At 43.9% G+C, this 18,135-nt stretch overlaps 1 protein-coding gene across 1 annotated transcript in view; it reads right to left on the bottom strand.

Annotated features, from left to right (window-relative positions):
- LOC139547691 (putative lipid scramblase CLPTM1) overlaps positions 1 to 18,135 on the bottom strand; it is a 24,753-nt gene extending 6,618 nt beyond the window's left edge. The window contains exons 1-14 of the mRNA XM_071356684.1: positions 18,002 to 18,135; positions 10,262 to 10,389; positions 6,464 to 6,584; positions 5,982 to 6,140; positions 5,781 to 5,898; positions 5,595 to 5,680; positions 5,355 to 5,475; positions 4,928 to 5,172; positions 4,657 to 4,750; positions 4,395 to 4,522; positions 4,163 to 4,225; positions 3,984 to 4,079; positions 3,759 to 3,894; positions 3,223 to 3,390 (exon numbers count right to left, since the gene is read on the bottom strand). Coding sequence (XP_071212785.1) covers positions 3,223 to 3,390; positions 3,759 to 3,894; positions 3,984 to 4,079; positions 4,163 to 4,225; positions 4,395 to 4,522; positions 4,657 to 4,750; positions 4,928 to 5,172; positions 5,355 to 5,475; positions 5,595 to 5,680; positions 5,781 to 5,898; positions 5,982 to 6,140; positions 6,464 to 6,584; positions 10,262 to 10,389; positions 18,002 to 18,046 — 1,708 coding nt within the window. The 5' untranslated portion in view covers positions 18,047 to 18,135. The remainder of the gene's footprint in view (positions 1 to 3,222; positions 3,391 to 3,758; positions 3,895 to 3,983; positions 4,080 to 4,162; positions 4,226 to 4,394; positions 4,523 to 4,656; positions 4,751 to 4,927; positions 5,173 to 5,354; positions 5,476 to 5,594; positions 5,681 to 5,780; positions 5,899 to 5,981; positions 6,141 to 6,463; positions 6,585 to 10,261; positions 10,390 to 18,001) is intronic.

Raw genomic sequence — 18,135 nt, 5'->3', positions numbered from 1 at the left:
CCAAAGACATTAACCAAAATAGCCAATTAAATTGATTTGAAAACCGAAGGAAAAAAACAAAAAAAACAGCTATTCTTAAGAAAAACACAAGTGTTTGTAATTGTACATAAATAATTAGCGTACATGTTAAAGTGTAGGTGATAGGCTATGCTTATTGGCTACAACCTGTCCGGACCGATGCTGACATAAGGCGCCTGAGAATGTAGCCAAACTTTAATGAGACTTTTAATTACATATATATAGTGTGGCGTACAACAGGTCAGCCACCACAGGGAAACTCGTCGAGGCCTGGTGGCAGACGGAGTCTACACCACGAGGCGATGGCTCCCTCTGCTGGACGTGCCAGGACTAATTGGGGCTGAATGTGGTTGGCTGATTGCTCACCAGCTGTACGAGTCCCATAAAGCTGCCTGAAGGGCAGCACACAAAGAAAGGGACTGGGGGAAGAAAGGTGACTTCCGTATAGTTGGAGACGGTGCCTGAGGTAAAATGAGGGAGTTCAGTTTTTGTGCCCGACAGGATACAGCCAGACCCGGAGCCCAGAAGACGGTATCCCGGAGAGGGTCTCATGGGGGAGACCTATCCTTTTCTTTTGATTTATTATTTAAATAAACACCCTTGAAACTGAGCTAATCCTACTCTGTCCGTGTCTGATCTGTGTAAACGTCTTGACCAAACCACCTGGTCTGCCACAATAGGCTAAACGCCAGTCATGTTTGACAAATATAATGTAGGAACATTATTGTCTAATGGCTTGATTCTGTCGACATACTTGAATCACCTTTCATTCTGATAGAGAAAGGCTAGTGCCTGTCGCACACTGCAACACCCACCTTGCCATCGGAGCCGTCTTCGAATAATCATACGACCGCACTATTTGTGACATGAATTGAGTATATAGTATGCTTATTGGACATAGTATGGATATAGTTAGTATGCCAAAATTTCCCGGATGTCGAGACAAAACGCGAAGAGCACTTTTTGTCAGTCCTGTCTGGTCCAGCGACGGTGGGTTTGTGCCCATAGGCGACGTTGTTGCCGGTGATGTCTGGTGAGGACCTGCCTTACAACAGGCCTACAAGCCCTCAGTCCAGCCTCTCTCAGCCCATTGCGGACAGTCTGAGCACTGATGGAGGGATTGTGCGTTTCTGGTGTAACTCGGGTAGTTATTGTTGCCATCCTGTACCTGTCCCGCAGGTGTGATGTTCGGATGTACCGATCCTGTGTAGGTGTTGTTACACGTTGTCTGCCACTGCGAGGACGATCAGCTGTCCGTCCTGTCTCCCTGTAGCGCGGTCTTAGGCGTCTCACAGTACAGACATGGCAATTTTTTGCCCAGGCCACATCTGCAGTCCGCATGCCTAAGGCCCCGTTCACGCAGATGAGCAGGGACCCTGGGCATCATTCTTTTGGTGTTTTTCAGAGTCAGTAGAAAGGCCTCTTTAGTGTCCTACGTTTTCATAACTGTGACCTTAATTGCCTACCCTCTGTAAGCTGTTAGTGTCTTAACAACCGTTCCACAGGTGCATGTTCATTAATTGTTTATGGTTCATTGAACAAGCATGAGAAACAGTGTTTAAAACGTTTACAATGAAGAAATTTGGATTTTTACGAATTATCTTTTAAAGACAGGGTCATGAAAAGGGACGTTTCTTTTTTTGCTGAGTTTAGTATGTAGTATATTAGTATGGGTATTCGAACACAGCTTTAGACTATTTAACCATAAACGCAATTGTTTAAAACAGTCGTTTGTCATTTTATGAGGCATGTCTTGCCACGTTCTGACCATAGGAATGTTAAGGGGATTCTTTTATAAACACTTCCTCATATGCAATTGAAGTCAGTATTTATTTCTCTCATGTTCTCAACTTTCTTTTGTTGTCTAGCAGCCAAAGACAATTGTTCTAATATTAAACAACCCATGCTTGTTGATGAGTCTTTGTGTCTTCCCTATTTCTGAAGGATATTTTCATCCCTGTCATATTTGCGGTGCACTTTTGAGAAGGATGTTTTCCCGCCAATTGCATTTTGAGCCTCCAAATTAAATAAGGACGTGCTCCGATGCATCCCTCTGTCTTGTGGCCTCACTCAAAGCTTCGATGCCTGTGAGAAGGACCCCAATCACGTGATGGGCATTGGCTAATAAGAATTAAGATATCTGCCGATTGGTAGCAGGGAATTCATTAACTTAAATTCAGACCGTTTGGAACACAACAAATACAATAATAGTACAGCCCAGATTAAAAACAGTCGCATTCCACTGTGATTGCAATTGCTTTAGTCAACATGTTGCAGTTCATTTATTGTTTAATTATTCAAGGCTCCTTTTTAACTTATTTTTATAAATAAAATGCTTGAACGAAATGATCAGACCAAAAGATAAGTTCACCTGACAAGACTAAAGTTTGAAATGTCTAACTCAATATCACAGACCTGATTTTCCCTAATGAAAATGCATCAACCCCCTACAAAATGTAAATGTATTATAATCCACATAATAATCAAAGCCACCTTATAATGGGGCATGATGTACAGTATATACTGTATATCCAATAGAAAGTAGTATACAGTATTTGTTCATCAGCATCTTTGTGTTTTCATTAATAAAATAATGACAAAAAGACTAGATGGCGTAGATATGCTCCAAGACGCCCTGTGGTGGTTCAAATGAGCATTAACGGCAAACAATGCCACTCACTGACACGTGTCCCAGCATACCGCTCACTATAATACAACTTTTTAAATGATGAACCACTGTAGTCGTTTTAACAAAACAGCCTGAATTATTTTATTTTTTTCAGCGCCGGTGTACTCAAGAGGCATACAACGGCGCGTATGCATAGCCTACAGCCGATGACGTGGATGTCGATGAAGGCAGGACCCCCCTGCACCTCTCTGATTCAGAGGGGTGGGGTTAAATGCGGTAGACACATTTCAGTTGAATGCATTCAGTTGTACAACTGACTAGGTATCCACCCTTCCCTACAGGCCTAGTGCTTTGAGGTTGTACATCATTTTTAAAATCCATTCTTTTGGGCCCACGGTGCGGCCCGAACAGCGGTCCCCGTACCGAACGGTTCGGTAGGACTACGTGTACCGTTAAAACACCTAAGGGAACTAGGGTTTTTTAATATCAACGGGATAGTCATTGTTAAGAACCGGAATGGGCTGTACTAAGTGTATGAAATGTGTGTGTTTGGAGGGCAGTGAGTGATAACACACCGTCTCTGAGACATCCTATCCTGTACATCATGGGCATCTTGATGACAAAGGCGAACAGGTCGTCGATGAAGGTGTTCAGTGCCTTGTAGGTGAGCATCCTCCATGGGAGGTGGGCCACAGACTTCATCTTATAGTTGATGAACAGCTGTGGCGTCATCGTGATGAAACCTGAGCCAATCACAAAGCAGACACGACAACACATCGACAACACATCATTTAGGGTAGAATATCGCTTAAAATGTCAATTAATTTAAAAAAAGTAATTTAGGAGAGAATGACAAGGACAGACTATCAATAAAGCTAGACTGGCTGCTAGGACAGACTGTCAATAAGGATTAGACTATGTAAATGAGGATTAAGACGGCATAGACTGCCACTTGTCCTGGACTGCGGAACAGATATTTAGCGATGTGATCATCACAGCATAGAAAAGGAGAGGAAAGGATGATTTTCCAAGACCAGAAAACTAGGAATTCCTGATAAAAATCATACAAAATATAAATCACACTTCTGAACAATGACCACCAGTGACTCACCAAAGGTTAACAAGAAGCCATAGAGCATGCCCAGTACGAATGAGTACCAGCCTTTGTGCTCTTGGTACAACACACTGTAAACGGCATAGCACCCGAACAGAGGGTAGAGCAGCCATGACAGGTACTTGAAGGCCATCTGCGCAGAGGACAGGACAAAAACCATCAGTACAAGATTTTCCATGCGAGCGGTAAATAAAGATAGTATGTGGTGCCGCGTTTCCTTACGTCGTCGAAGACTTTGGTGGAGGACTGCACGTACGTTGACTTGTCTTTTATTGATAAGCGTGGGAGGATCCCGAACAATTTGTTCTCTCTGTCCAACTGGGGAGGAGACACATCCGGATGAGCTAACAGGGATTCATTTGTGCAACCAAACACATCGAAATACCCGTCCTCCATCTCACCTTGACGTCCATGACCTTGGTGATCTTCCAGAAGTCGATGAGCAGGCCGATGAACACGCTGACCTGGATGTTATGGGACACAAGATAGGGATTAGTAAAGGAACCACTCTGCTATAGTACAATGGTCATGAATGACATGTGTACAGAGCCTGCCGTGATGAATGACATTACAAAGGGTCTGGTGACAAGTCTTTATTTAATCCTTTTTGAAATAAATGAAAAACCCACTGACCTGCACCACGAAGTTGGTCTCATTGTCCAGGATGTAAAGCAGCACCACCAGGGACTGGAACACCCCAAAGATGATGGAGCGCACAGAGAGACCCTCCATAGACTGCCTGCTGTTCCAGAACTGGATGTCTGACACACACACACAGACAGAGAGAGCGACGAGTATAGAAACAACATTCTACCACACCGTAGAATATATATAATCTAAAAGTGGTCTTCTAATAGGCAGTTAAGCTGTAGAAACAGAGGCAAGGCGAGCTCACCATTCTTAAATGCCAGGAACTCAAAGATGCTGTGTACGATGGAGACTACGATGGTCACGCCCAGGAGGTACGGATTGGTTTCCAGCAGGGCCACCTACAGAGACAACACAGTTCCTTAGCAACTGTTACCAGGGAAACAACATGGAGTCTAGACTCCGGGACCAGTCTGATTCTAAGATGTGCTACATTGGAGGAGCAAAAACAAAACCGAGATCTATTATCGCCTTCTCTATTTACACTCTGCCCTGACCTATGACCTCTAACCCCTGACCTTGACAGAGTCCTGGTCCTCGTCAGACTGCTCGTAGGTGTCCTCTGGCAGGAAGTTCCATGGTGAGCGGGCGTTCTGGGCAGCGTAGAGCTGCCAGCGCCACAGGGACAGCGGGCAGTAGGACAGGCGCAGAGGCAGCGACTGCAGGGTCTCATTGATGGGGTAGTAGTCTTTCTGCAGGTTCCAGTAGTCGTTGAAGTAGACGATAGGATAGTAGTCGCCGCTCACCGCGTCAAACTTCACATCTGTAGGTTTGGGGAGGGTAAAAATAATGGGTTGAGAAAATGAGAGACAGACAGAATAGAGCAGTAACTAAAAGGTATTTCACCTTCAGTTTGACTTTTGTAAATAAGCAGTAGATCTCAACCCTCCTAGTACATGCTCTGGTATGACCTGAGAAGCACGAGAATAGGTGGGTAGAGCTTACGTTGGTCCAGTGGAGGGGGGACCGAGCCCTTGACCCAGGCTGTATGGTCGTCCACCATGTTGATGGTGAGGTTGGGGTGCCAGTGGGAGATGATCTCCACTGGGCCGTGGCTCTCCGCTCGCTGGGGGGGGGGGGGGGGGAGGGGGGAGAAGAGGAACGGCAGTCAATCAATACTGTGTGGACTGGGTCTACTGACTGAAAAAGGAATGGGGTCTATGAATCATGGTAAACACAGCTGACCTTGATCATCTCCGGGTCGGTCTCGGTCTCCCCCGTCAGCAGGTTCTTAGTCTTCACGAACTTCCTGCGTTTGAACTTGTTCAGCACTGAAAGAGTCAAAGAGGAAAACATGAGTCAAACCATTTACATACTAGTTTGAAAAGGTCATGCATGCACCAGAGTTGAGGGTGTGTGTCAGCTACTTACTTCGCGTGGCATGGACTGTCGCTAGCCGACGATACTGGCCCTTGCGTTTGGGGTCTGGGTGGAATCCGGTCTTCGTGAAATACACGTGGATGTAGAGGGAACCATTCATTTGAACCTTCTGTAGCACATAGAATCAGAGAGAGATTAGAAAATGAAAATCCTACTCTTACATCCCCCTCCCCAGCCCCCCCCCCCCCTCACCTCTTGGATGTCCAGATCCAGTGAGTGCTCATAGCAGCCGTCCCCCTCTTCTCCAGTGTTCCAGTCTCCGTAGACCAGGTCTCTATGGAACCAGAACAGGGACTGTGTGTCATTGAAGTCAGAGAAGACCTCGTCCTGGGAGATGTACACATACAGGTCCTGAGGACAGAAGGAAAAACAGGTTAACATATATTTCCATTTTCCTTCATGTTCTCCTATTGATTTTCCCATATGGTACTACTTTGGGTGGTTGTTTGCTGTAGCACAGCTTCTTTGTCCGGCAGTGTGCACTAAATTACTGAGCGCAAGTCAACAAGCGAGCCAGGACCAAGCTCGTCAACGGACACCAGCTGTTCACGCAGCTCACCCAGAGAACCTACACTGAGCAGCAGGCACAGACCAAAGGTCAACCAGGAAGTCAATACAGTCAAATGACCTGGGGCTAATTGCTTATGCAGAACGGTGCGAAAAGGCTGGCGTACCATGAGGCTTTCCTTGGGGAAAAGGTTTCGGCTGGGTAAGTGTGGTGCCCCTGCTGGGGTACTGGGGTCTGGAGTAGAGGACCTGCGGAACCAGCTACTGATGGCCCAGATGACAAAGATCCTGCAGAGGACGAGGACAAGGGAAGAGAAGGTCAGCATTGTCTAATTGAAATCAATTCAACATTTAGAAAAATCCCTTTACACTACACATTTTACTAAGTGGGATGCTTGAGACCATGTAAACATAATTATACTTCTCTGATTGAGACCACCCAACAGACATCACCCCATTGAAGTTTAAATTTAAACCAGTTAAGGTAAGGGTTAATGTTAATGTTAGGTAAAAGTTAGGGTAATACCAACGATCCCACTTGGCATAAAAAGGTTGAGATGAAGACAAGCTGTTGTTTATACACTGCTCAAAAAAATAAAGGGAACACTTAAACAACACAATGTAACTCCAAGTCAATCACACTTCTGTGAAATCAAACTGTCCACTTAGGAAGCAACACTGATTGACAATAAATTTCACATGCTGTTGTGCAAATGGAATAGACAACAGGTGGAAATTATAGGCAATTAGCAAGACACCCCCAATAAAGGAGTGGTTCTGCAGGTGGTGACCACAGACCACTTCTCAGTTCCTATGCTTCCTGGCTGATGTTTTGGTCACTTTTGAATGCTGGCGGTGCTTTCACTCTAGTGGTAGCATGAGACGGAGTCTACAACCCACACAAGTGGCTCAGGTAGTGCAGCTCATCCAGGATGGCACATCAATGCGAGCTGTGGCAAGAAGGTTTGCTGTGTCTGTCAGCGTAGTGTCCAGAGCATGGAGGCGCTACCAGGAGACAGGCCAGTACATCAGGAGACGTGGAGGAGGCCGTAGGAGGACAACAACCCAGCAGAAGGACCGCTACCTCCGCCTTTGTGCAAGAAGGAGCAGGAGGAACACTGCCAGAGCCCTGCAAAATTACCTCCAGCAGGCCACAAATGTGCATGTGTCTGCTCAAACGGTCAGAAACAGACTCCATGAGGGTGGTAATGAGGGCCCGACGTCCACAGGTGGGGGTTGTGCTTACAGCCCAACACCGTGCAGGACGTTTGGCATTTGCCAGAGAACACGAAGATTGGCAAATTCGCCACTGGCGCCCTGTGCTCTTCACAGATGAAAGCAGGTTCACACTGAGCACATGTGACAGACGTGACAGTCTGGAGACGCCGTGGAGAACGTTCTGCTGCCTGCAACATCCTCCAGCATGACCGGTTTGGCGGTGGGTCAGTCATGGTGTGGGGTGGCATTTCTTTGGGGGGCCGCACAGCCCTCCATGGGCTCGCCAGAGGTAGCCTGACTGCCATTAGGTACCGAGATGAGATCCTCAGACCCCTTGTGAGACCATATGCTGGTGCGGTTGGCCCTGGGTTCCTCCTAATGCAAGACAATGCTAGACCTCATGTGGCTGGAGTGTGTCAGCAGTTCCTGCAAGAGGAAGGCATTGATGCTATGGACTGGCCCGCCCGTTCCCCAGACCTGAATCCAATTGAGCACATCTGGGACATCATGTCTCGCTCCATCCACCAACGCCACGTTGCACCACAGACTGTCCAGGAGTTGGCGGATGCTTTAGTCCAGGTCTGGGAGGAGATCCCTCAGGAGACCATCCGCCACCTCATCAGGAGCATGCCCAGGCGTTGTAGGGAGGTCATACAGGCACGTGGAGGCCACACACACTACTGAGCCTCATTTTGACTTGTTTTAAGGACATTACATCAAAGTTGGATCAGCCTGTAGTGTGGTTTTCCACTTTAATTTTGAGTGTGACTCCAAATCCAGACCTCCATGGGTTGATACATTTTATTTCCATTGATAATTTGTGTGATTTTGTTGTCAGCACATTCAACTATGTAAAGAAAAAAGTATTTAATAAGAATAGTTCATTCATTCAGATCTAGGATGTGTTATTTTAGTGTTCCCTTTATTTTTTTGAGCAGTATATATATATATATATTTAGCATCAGACGTTGGAAAGGATTGAACCCTGTTGCCTAATCTGATGGTCTCGTATCCCATCGAGCTACCACTGTCAGGCTCACAACAACGGGGGCTTCTTCCAAGTTTGACATCTTGTTTTGAGCTTCAAGTATCAGTTGACTGAAATACTCTAGGGAAATGTGTTGCAACAGTACGAAACTCTCACACCGCACTGCTTCTATGATAGGACCCAACTCTCCTGATACTCATTAATGCACCTTAAATGTCATTCTAATCCCTCGCTGGCCCAAGCACTCTGTTTCTGTCTCCACTCATGAGAAGACCAGCAGAGTTTAGAGTGACTCCAATAGGTTGAGAACATTTATTATCATCTAGCAAACACCGAAAGTTAAACAAAATCACACCTTTAAGACAAGACACCTCCGAGATTAATTTAATGAAATGCTGCTGGTGTGCATGACTTGAATGAAGGTCTTTAGTCATTGTATCAACAACCAAGGTTACCTCCCAATCACTTTAAACCCTGTGTCTTGAAGTGTGAACTGGTTTCTCTCTAATGAGTGCAATTTGTCTCTGGCAACAATCCCCTGATATGACACCACAATACAAAGCCTGCATTTGAATCTATTAGGCACTGTAAATTAATTGACTGCGGGTCGGTAGAGCTGTAAATGGGACTGAGCTCCACCCTGATTCTAACAGACCTAAACTAGCAGACCACTCTAGGTGAATGTGGCAGTTTAGAGTGGGAGAAGGCCATTATCCCAGTCAAATTAGGGCATGGCCCAGACCCCATTAGAGGATAGCCTTACCATCAACCATACTACTTAACCTCATTAGGGTAGGGGGCAGCATTCGGAATTTTGGATGAAAAGCGTGCCCAAAGTAAACTGCCTGCTACTCAGGCCCAGAAGCTAGGATATGCATATAATTGGTAGATTTGGATAGAAAATACACTAAAGTTTCCAAAACTGTTAAAATAATGTCTGTGAGTATAACAGAGCTGATATGGCAGGCGAAAACCTGAGGTAAATCCATCCAGGAAGTGCTATTATGGAAATTGGAAATTTCCAGACATGAATCCTGCGCGTGAACGGGAGCGTGCCTTTCTTGTTTTTCGTTTTCTATTGACGAAGCTATTGTCCAGTTGAAATATGATCGATTATTTATGACAAAAACAACCTGAGGATTGATTATAAACATAGTTTGACATGTTTCTACGAACTTTTATGGTACTTTTTAGATTTTTCGTCTGTCTGCTGTGCCCACGCATTGTTCCATTGGATTACTGAACAAAACGCACCAACAAAATGGAGGTTTTTGAATATAAAGAGGGACTTTATCGAACAAAACGAACATTTATTGTGTAACATGGAGTCTTGGGAGTGTAACCATATGAAGATCATCAAAGGTAAGTAATATATTTTATCGCTATTTCTGACTTTTGTTACTCCTCTACTTGGCTGGTTACTGTTTGTAATGATTTGTCTGCTGGGCGCTGTTCTCAGATAATCGCATGGTTTGCTTTCGCCGTAAAGCCTTTTTGAAATCTGACACTGTGGTTGGATTAACAAGAAGTTAATCTTTAAACCGATGTATAACACTTGTATGTTTCATGAATTTTTATAATGAGTATTTCTGATTTTGAATTTGGCGCTCTGCAATTTCACTGGATGTTTGCCAGGTGGGACGGTAGCGTCCCACACCCCCTAGAGAGGTTAAAAACACATCCCACATTCAAGTAAACAGGGGCTGTCTACTGTTTTCATATAAGTGTGTGTGTGTGTGTGTGTACATCTCTGACCCACCTGAACAGGACTCCTTTTATGACCGACCATGCATTGGGTGGTGGAGCCGGCTGTTGCTGTGCAGGGTCCCCAGCAGCAGTCTGTACAGCCTGGCCATCCACGGCTGCAACAGCTCCATTGCTGCTCACCTACACACACACACACACACACACAATAGATCAATCAGGGAATCCTAAAATAGGTTGCCTTCCACTAGCTAATTATAGACTAAAAAGATACAGGTTTTTCCATCAAACTGGCTTGTTACGGATGAAAAGCTATGCCTGATGACATAGCATAGTGCAAATAAATAGCACATTTTCCACATAGGTTTCCATGTACTGAATAAAAAAACTGAAGTTCAATGGGATTCCATTGCATTTCCATTGGTTGTCACAAAAACTGTTGCTATCAATAGCGAACTTGCCCAATCTTGTCTTGGTGGATGCCCTCTAGACAACAGTTCACTGATAAAGGAGAGCGTAGGTTGCAAAAATGTTTTTTTTTAAAACCGCATAATCCATTTCACTAGCTAGGTGACAGATTTTCATGTGAATATTCTAAACTCTGCCTAAACAAAATATGTGCATTTTCCCACCAGAGACGTTTCCATCAAACTGACTAGTTTTGGACAAAAGTCTGTGCGTGATGACATAGTGCACATGACTTTTGCTGTTCAATTCCCATGTACAGTCTAAAAAATACAAGTTAAATGGGTTTCCATCACATTTTCAACTCTAAATGTTGTGTTATATAGTGAATGTGCCCAATCTGGTATTGGCATGTGCCCTCTAGCCAACAGCTCACAGACACAGTGCGTGTATAGCCTACATAATGAGATTATTATGGACAAAAGAGCGAGATTTCAAAATATCAAAACGGCAGCCAAGCATCAACCATCATGTCCACAGAATAAGACCCTCGATATTTATTGAAAAGGAGCATCACGCTTATCACCTTGCATTTTCACCACCCTGTGAAGTTCATCAATTGATTTAATCTGTAGCCGAATAAAATGCATGGTTTTCCGAGTCGTAGTGGGACGACCATCGCGTGACTTCAAGTTTACTTTGATATCCACCTCCATTTATTGCATAAAACATTTTAACGACACAAAAAGATCCCACAATGTTGAACGAACAAATTGTCTGAACAAATTGTCTGTTGTAGGGATGCAAAATGTCAGTCAATTTTGCTGCCGACTAACTGACGCTCATTATTAACCGAGTTTTCCAAACAGTAAGTTTTCCAAACAGTAAAATGACGTGACCAACATAAAATAATAACAGAGATCTTCATATAATGACAATACGCTTATTCTCAGCCCTAACAAAGGAAGTCGTCCCAAGGTGGGAAGCGTGTTAACCCTCGCAAGGCAGCCGGCCCAGACATCCCTAGCTGTGTCCTCAGAGCATGCGCAGACCAGCTGGCTGGAGTGTTTACAGACATATTCAATCTCTCCCTATCCCAGTCTGCTGTCCCCACATACTTCAAAATGTCCACCATTGCCTTCTTGGGTACAGGAACAAACTGAACTAAATGACAATCGGCCCGTAGCACTCACTTTTGTCATCATGAAGTGCTTTGAGAGACTAGTCAAGGATCATATCACCTCTAGCTTACCTGACACCCTAGATCCACTTCAATTTGCTTACCGCCCCAATAGATCTACAGATGATCCAATCGCCATCACACTGCCGTATCCCATCTGGACAAGAGGAATACCTATGTAAGAATACTGTTAATTGACTATAGCTCAGCCTTCAACACCATAGTACCCTCCAAGCTCATCACTAAGCTTGGGGCCCTGAGTCTGAACCCCGCACTGTGCAACTGGGTCCTGAACTTCCTGACGGGCCGCCCCCCAGGTGATGAAGGTAGGAAACATCCCCTCCACGTCGCTGATCCTCAACACAGGGGCCCCACAAGGGTGTGTGTTCAGCCCCCTCCTGTACTCCCTGTTCACCCATGACTGCGTGGCCACGCACGCCTCCAACTCAATCATCAAGTTTGCAGACGACACAACAGTGGTAGGCCTGATTACCAACAATGACGAGACAGCCTTCCATGGAGGTGAGGGCCCTGGGAGGGTGGTGCCAGTAAAATAACATCTCATCCAACGTCAACAAAACAAAGGAGCTGATCATGGACTTAAGGAAACAGCAGAGGAAGCACCCCCCTATCCACATCCACGGGACCACAGCGGAGAAGGTGGAAAGCTTCAAGTTCCTCGGCGCACACATCACTGACAAACTGAAATGGTCCACCCAGACAGAGAATGTTGTGAAGGTGCAACAGCGCCAAAATTTGGCTTAATAACTAAAACCCTCAAATTTTTACAGATGCACAATTGAAAGCATCCTGTCGTGGTGTATCACCACCTGATATGGCAACTGCACCACCCTCAACCGCAGGGCTCACCAGAAGGTGGTGCGGTCTGCCCATTGCATCACCGGGGCCAAACTACCTGCCCCCCAGGACACCTACAGCACCCGATGTCAAAGGAAGGACAAAAATATCATCAAGGACAACAACCACCCGAGCCACTGCCTGTTCACCTCGCTATCATCCAGAAGGCGAAGTCAGTACAGGTGCATCAAAGCTGGGACCGAGAGACTGGAAAACATCTATCTCAAGGCCATCAGACTGTTAAATAGCCATCACTAGCCGGCTACCATCAGGTTACTCAACCCTGCACCTTAGAGGCTGCTGCCCTATATACATAGACTTGAAATCACTGGCCACTTAAATAACTGGAACAAGTCACTTTAATAAATGTTTACAAATTTTGCATTACTCATTTCATATGTATATACTGTATTCTATTCTACTGTATTTTAGTCTATGCTGCTCCGACATTGCTCATCCAAATATTGCTATATTCTTAACTCCATTCCTTTAAATGCGTGTGTATTGTTGTGAAATTGTTAGATATTACTGCACTGTTGGAGCTAGAAAACCAAGCATTTCACTACACCCGCAATACCATCTGCTAAACATGTGCATGTGACCAATAAAATTAGATTTGATGAAAATCTCCATTAGAAACTTAGAGGGGGAATCTAATAGCAACAACTAGGATGAGTTTCTAACAGGACTAGGATTATGACCTTGGCTTGTGGACAACAAAAGAAAGTTGATATGAAAACCAATAGAACAGGAGAGACATTTTCATTAATGGCATGAGGAAGTCTTTATAAAATAATTTCCCCCACGTTTCAATGAATGGATTTTCGCAAGGCTACTTTGAAGCAAGGTAAGACATGACTCAATAAAGTAAAACGTTGAGGTTTCAAACAAATATACGACCGGACGCTCATTTAGAGTTGTTATTTGTTGAGCAATTACTGTGGTTACAAAAGCACATTTCACTTCAGTACAGGCTTTTTGAGGAGCTATTCTCCTGCACTGTGTGTGACAGGTGATAGGCTATTCCGCTTCGCAAACTAGCCCCCGTATGCTGTGCATGTGTGATTTTGTCATGCACACGCACCAATTTAATTCCACTCAATAATGCAAATGCACCTATAGACCGATAAGCATTACCGGACAAAATGTATTTTAGGCGGCTAACCAATTAATGGTTAACATCCGTAGTCTGTCGGCATTTATAAAATTGTTCCAAAACTTCCCGTTTCCATTACAGCTGTCATGATTTTACTCACATAAAAACTGTAGATGGAAATGTGGTTAGACAACAACAAAAAATGTACCTATGTCTGGCGTATTTTGTTCTGTCGACAGTAGAACTAATGCAAAACAAAAAAGAAGACCCAACACCGGTGACTGAAAGTGTCACTTTGGGGTTATCCAGTCTGGGACTCATTTCAAGAATCTCCAATGAATTAGGTGAGTCACATACCCAATCTTGGTTCACCGAAAGTCCTCGGTTCTTTCAAAATGTTTAAGCGTGTAATTTCCATATACAGACACACCCTATGCGTTTTAATAAAATCAACTATATGCATTGAGTTTACGGTTTGATGAAATAAGACTAATGACTCAAGAGAGCGCCAGAGATCTAGATAACCAGAAGAAGAAGAAAAAACCTGACCTAAGATTTTGACTTTACTCTGAAGTTGCCGGTAACAGGCTACACGAAGACTCGGCGACCTTATGTGGAATGCCAATTTATTTGACCATTTCTACCGATCTGCGTGCCAGTTATGGTTTTCATAAGCACATTTGTGAAACAGTTCAATTTTATTTATAATAACATCTTTTCTCAAAATCATTGTCATTTGGTTAATCAAAATTCTATCCACTTGTTTTCACAAGTGTAGCATAGGTTGTGCACTCTGCAAACAATGTGTCCACTCCGACAATGATAACGGGAAGGAATAATATTTAATGCATTAACAGATATTTATATAACCAAATAAACAAACATTGTAGATTTGAAATTATAGGAATTAACAGTAAATGTACTACTGGTGATATATGTAATGGGGAATAGATATTCACTAACAATCAAACGCAAACAATTCACTGAAGTTATGAAACAATGAATGTGCACAAACTGGCGGGAGATCACGCATTCTGGAGAGAGAAGTATTGTGCATCTGGACGCATGGTCAATCCAACATTTTCATTGGCCATGCAGCACTTATTGTGAAACGGCCTCGGCACAGGTCAGGGCATTCATACTTCTTGAGCTTCGTGGAGCAGTGGACAGCTGTTGACAAGGAAGTGAGTGAGTTTTCTACACAATGTACCTTTCCCACCTACCGTCAACCAATCATGTCAACGCTGAGTTATACAGAACCCTCCTCATTGTTACAAAATTTAGGAGGCGCAATGCGGTACGGAGATCGATTTGGCCTCTGGAGGCTCCACAATTGCGTCACACCCTCCATATGGAACATCCGACCACATTTTCAGATCAAGCATAAATTGGCTTTTAGTCTAGGCCTCCGCAATGGATTAGTTCACTGAGATGGGAGCAAATATATACACTACCGGTCAAAAGCTTAAGAACACCTACTCATTCAAGGGTTTTATTTTTTTACATTGTAGAATAATAGTGAATCAATCAAATTTATTTATAAAGCCCTTCTTACATCAGCCGATGTCACAAAGTCCTGTACAGAAACCCAGCCTAAAACCACAAACAGCAAGCAATGCAGGTCTAGAAGCACGGGGGCTAGGAAAACTCCCTAGAAAGGCCAGAACCTAGGAAGAAACCTAGAGAGGAACCAGGCTATGAGGGGTGGCCAGTCCTCTTCTGGCTGTGCCGGGTGGAGATTATAACAGAACATGGCCAAGATGTTCAAATGTTCATAGATGACCAGCAGGGTCAAATAATAATCACAGTGGTTGTCGAGGGTGCAACAGGCCAGGAGTAAATGTCAGTTGGCTTTTCATAGCCGATCATTCAGAGTATCTCTATCTCTACTGAAGACATCAAAACTATGAATGAAAAAACACATATGGAATCATGTAGTAACCTATAAAGTGTAAAACAAATCAAAATATGTTTGAGATTTGAGATTCTTCAAATAGCCACCATTTGCACACTCTTGGCATTCTCTCAACCACCTGGAAAGGTTTTCCAACAGTCTTGGAGTTCCCACATATGCTGAGAACTTGTTGGCTGGTTTTCCTTCACTCTGCGGTCTGACTCATCCCTAACCACCTCAATTTGGTTGAGGTCGGGGGATTGAGGAGGCCAGGTCATCTGAAGCAGCAAATCATTACGACTCACATTTTCAACTTGGGTTACATTTAACCTACTACTACACATTAAATTCTGCCAATTGGACGCAGACTACAAACGTTCAAAACCACCAACAAGACAGCCCTAATATGTCAATCTTTCATGGGAGAATCAGATGAGAGCTGCTGCCATGGCTCCTATAGTATTCCTCATTGGGGAAATGAGTGACAGTATCTGAGATAGAAGGACCAAACTGGTTCCTATGAGAGGGAGACACTCCCAGTTATAATCCATTGCATTAGGGCTGTCCCCGACAAAAATAAAATCTTGGTTGACCAAAAGTCGTCTGTTCTTTCGACCAATCAATTGATCTACATTTATAGACACACCCCATGTGTTTTAATAAAATCAACTATAGGTTTGCCTGATGCTTTAAGCAAACTGTTTGATGAAGTAATGATAATTGATTTACCAGCAAAACATGTTTTTCTACCTAAGCATAACCATGTCAGGTGTAAATTTGTACTCATATTTCCTCTGCCTAAACCAAAATTGTCACACAGGTAAATGTTCCTCAAATTTGCAAAAGGAACTCATGGAGCTTGGACATGAAGTGGCTACCTAGTTAGCTAATAACTAACCAGCAGATCCGACCCTCTTGCTTACAACTGAACTAGGGTCAGACAGGCTTCCTGTGTAGTTTAGCCTGCGTCTCAGGGATAAGATAGCCAGGGATAGCCACAGCAGCCATTATGGAAAGGCAATTCCGTTGAACAAGAGCTGATTGTCTGAAACTGCAATTCCAAAATGGCTAATGTGGCTCCTGCTACCTACCATGAGGATGAAAAGGGCAGTTTTCCAAAAAAACTGTAAATCTGGGACACTCAAATTATTATGATATATTAAGGCAAAAATTAAAAGGGTGGTTGGTCGGGTGGATGGATGGGCATATAATAAGATTGTCTAGCAAGTTCTCATCATGGACAACTTTAGCATTTTAGCTAATTGTAACTTTAACAACTTTGCAAGTACTTAGTATGTTACCTTAACCCTTCTAGATAACACCGACGTTAGCCGCCTAGCCTAGCCGACGTTAGCCGCCTAGCTAGAATTCATAACAAATTCTTAACATATCATGCGAAATGGGTGATAGACATCCACAAATTAATACATACCATACATGGTAACATATCATACTAAATGGATTGTCTCGGATTTACATACAGTATAAAACGAAACGCTTTGAGACCAGTTTAGGAAAAACTATTTGTCATTCAATCTTCTCTGTGTATAATGGGATAATTCAGCACATTTCTCATCCCTGGATTGAGGTACAGTAGGTTTCCAACCCATATTTTAAGCCAGTTTCGCTGTGTCTTAATCTACACAGGAAGCCCGTCTGACCCAAGTGCAGTTGTAAACAAGCAGGTCGGATCTGCATGTTAGCTAATAACAAGATGTAACATCCATAACTAGCTAACTACCCCAAATATAGAAAGCACATCCCTACTTGCAATATTTAAATCACATCGATGTTCGATATATTCTCAGCGACGGGCTGTGATTCGTTTCGCACCCAGTCAATAATGATATGCAGCAGACTAGCCTAGTCAGTCAATGAATAACGTTAGTCCATTGAAGAAAGCCGTTCAACAAATTAATCTGCTAACGTGAGATAGGTACATACGCCGACTAAATAGCATTGTCAGTCTAGCTAGCCGCTTGTAGCTAACTAGTTAGCCAGCTAATAATAACTAGCTAACGTTAACTAGTTTAAAGCTGGCTAACCCAATAATATACTGTCATGACGTGTATCTGTTTCCCCAAGTACCGACCTCATTGCTTTGTTTAGAAATATGTTTGTCAACAGTTCTAATGTTGGTTTAGCAGAAAATAACTACCTTGCAAGATGCTGTAATAAGCGCATCGTGAAAGGCAGGGGTCGTTTTTAAACCGACCGGCATTGACAACGACAGAGGCTCGTGTGAAATGATCACACTTCAATAGCAATATCTGCAGTGCCACTCACTCCTCTCGAGTTAACCATATGTCGCTATTAGTACGGTCACAGATTGATGACAGTCATACAATTTCATTCATTTTACCTCGCCGTTGGTTTGCGGAGAAGCTTCGGTCTCCTGCGACGCCATCTTCGCTGTCTCTGTCGCACACTGGCAATGAAATCGCAGTTCTCGCGTGAGCTCAGATTGGTACGTCAACGTGACGTTTTTTGCAAAGA

This window comes from Salvelinus alpinus, chromosome 21 (assembly GCF_045679555.1).
Source record: "Salvelinus alpinus chromosome 21, SLU_Salpinus.1, whole genome shotgun sequence".
Lineage (NCBI taxonomy): Eukaryota > Metazoa > Chordata > Actinopteri > Salmoniformes > Salmonidae > Salvelinus > Salvelinus alpinus.
This window is presented reverse-complemented; position numbering and strand designations above follow the sequence as displayed.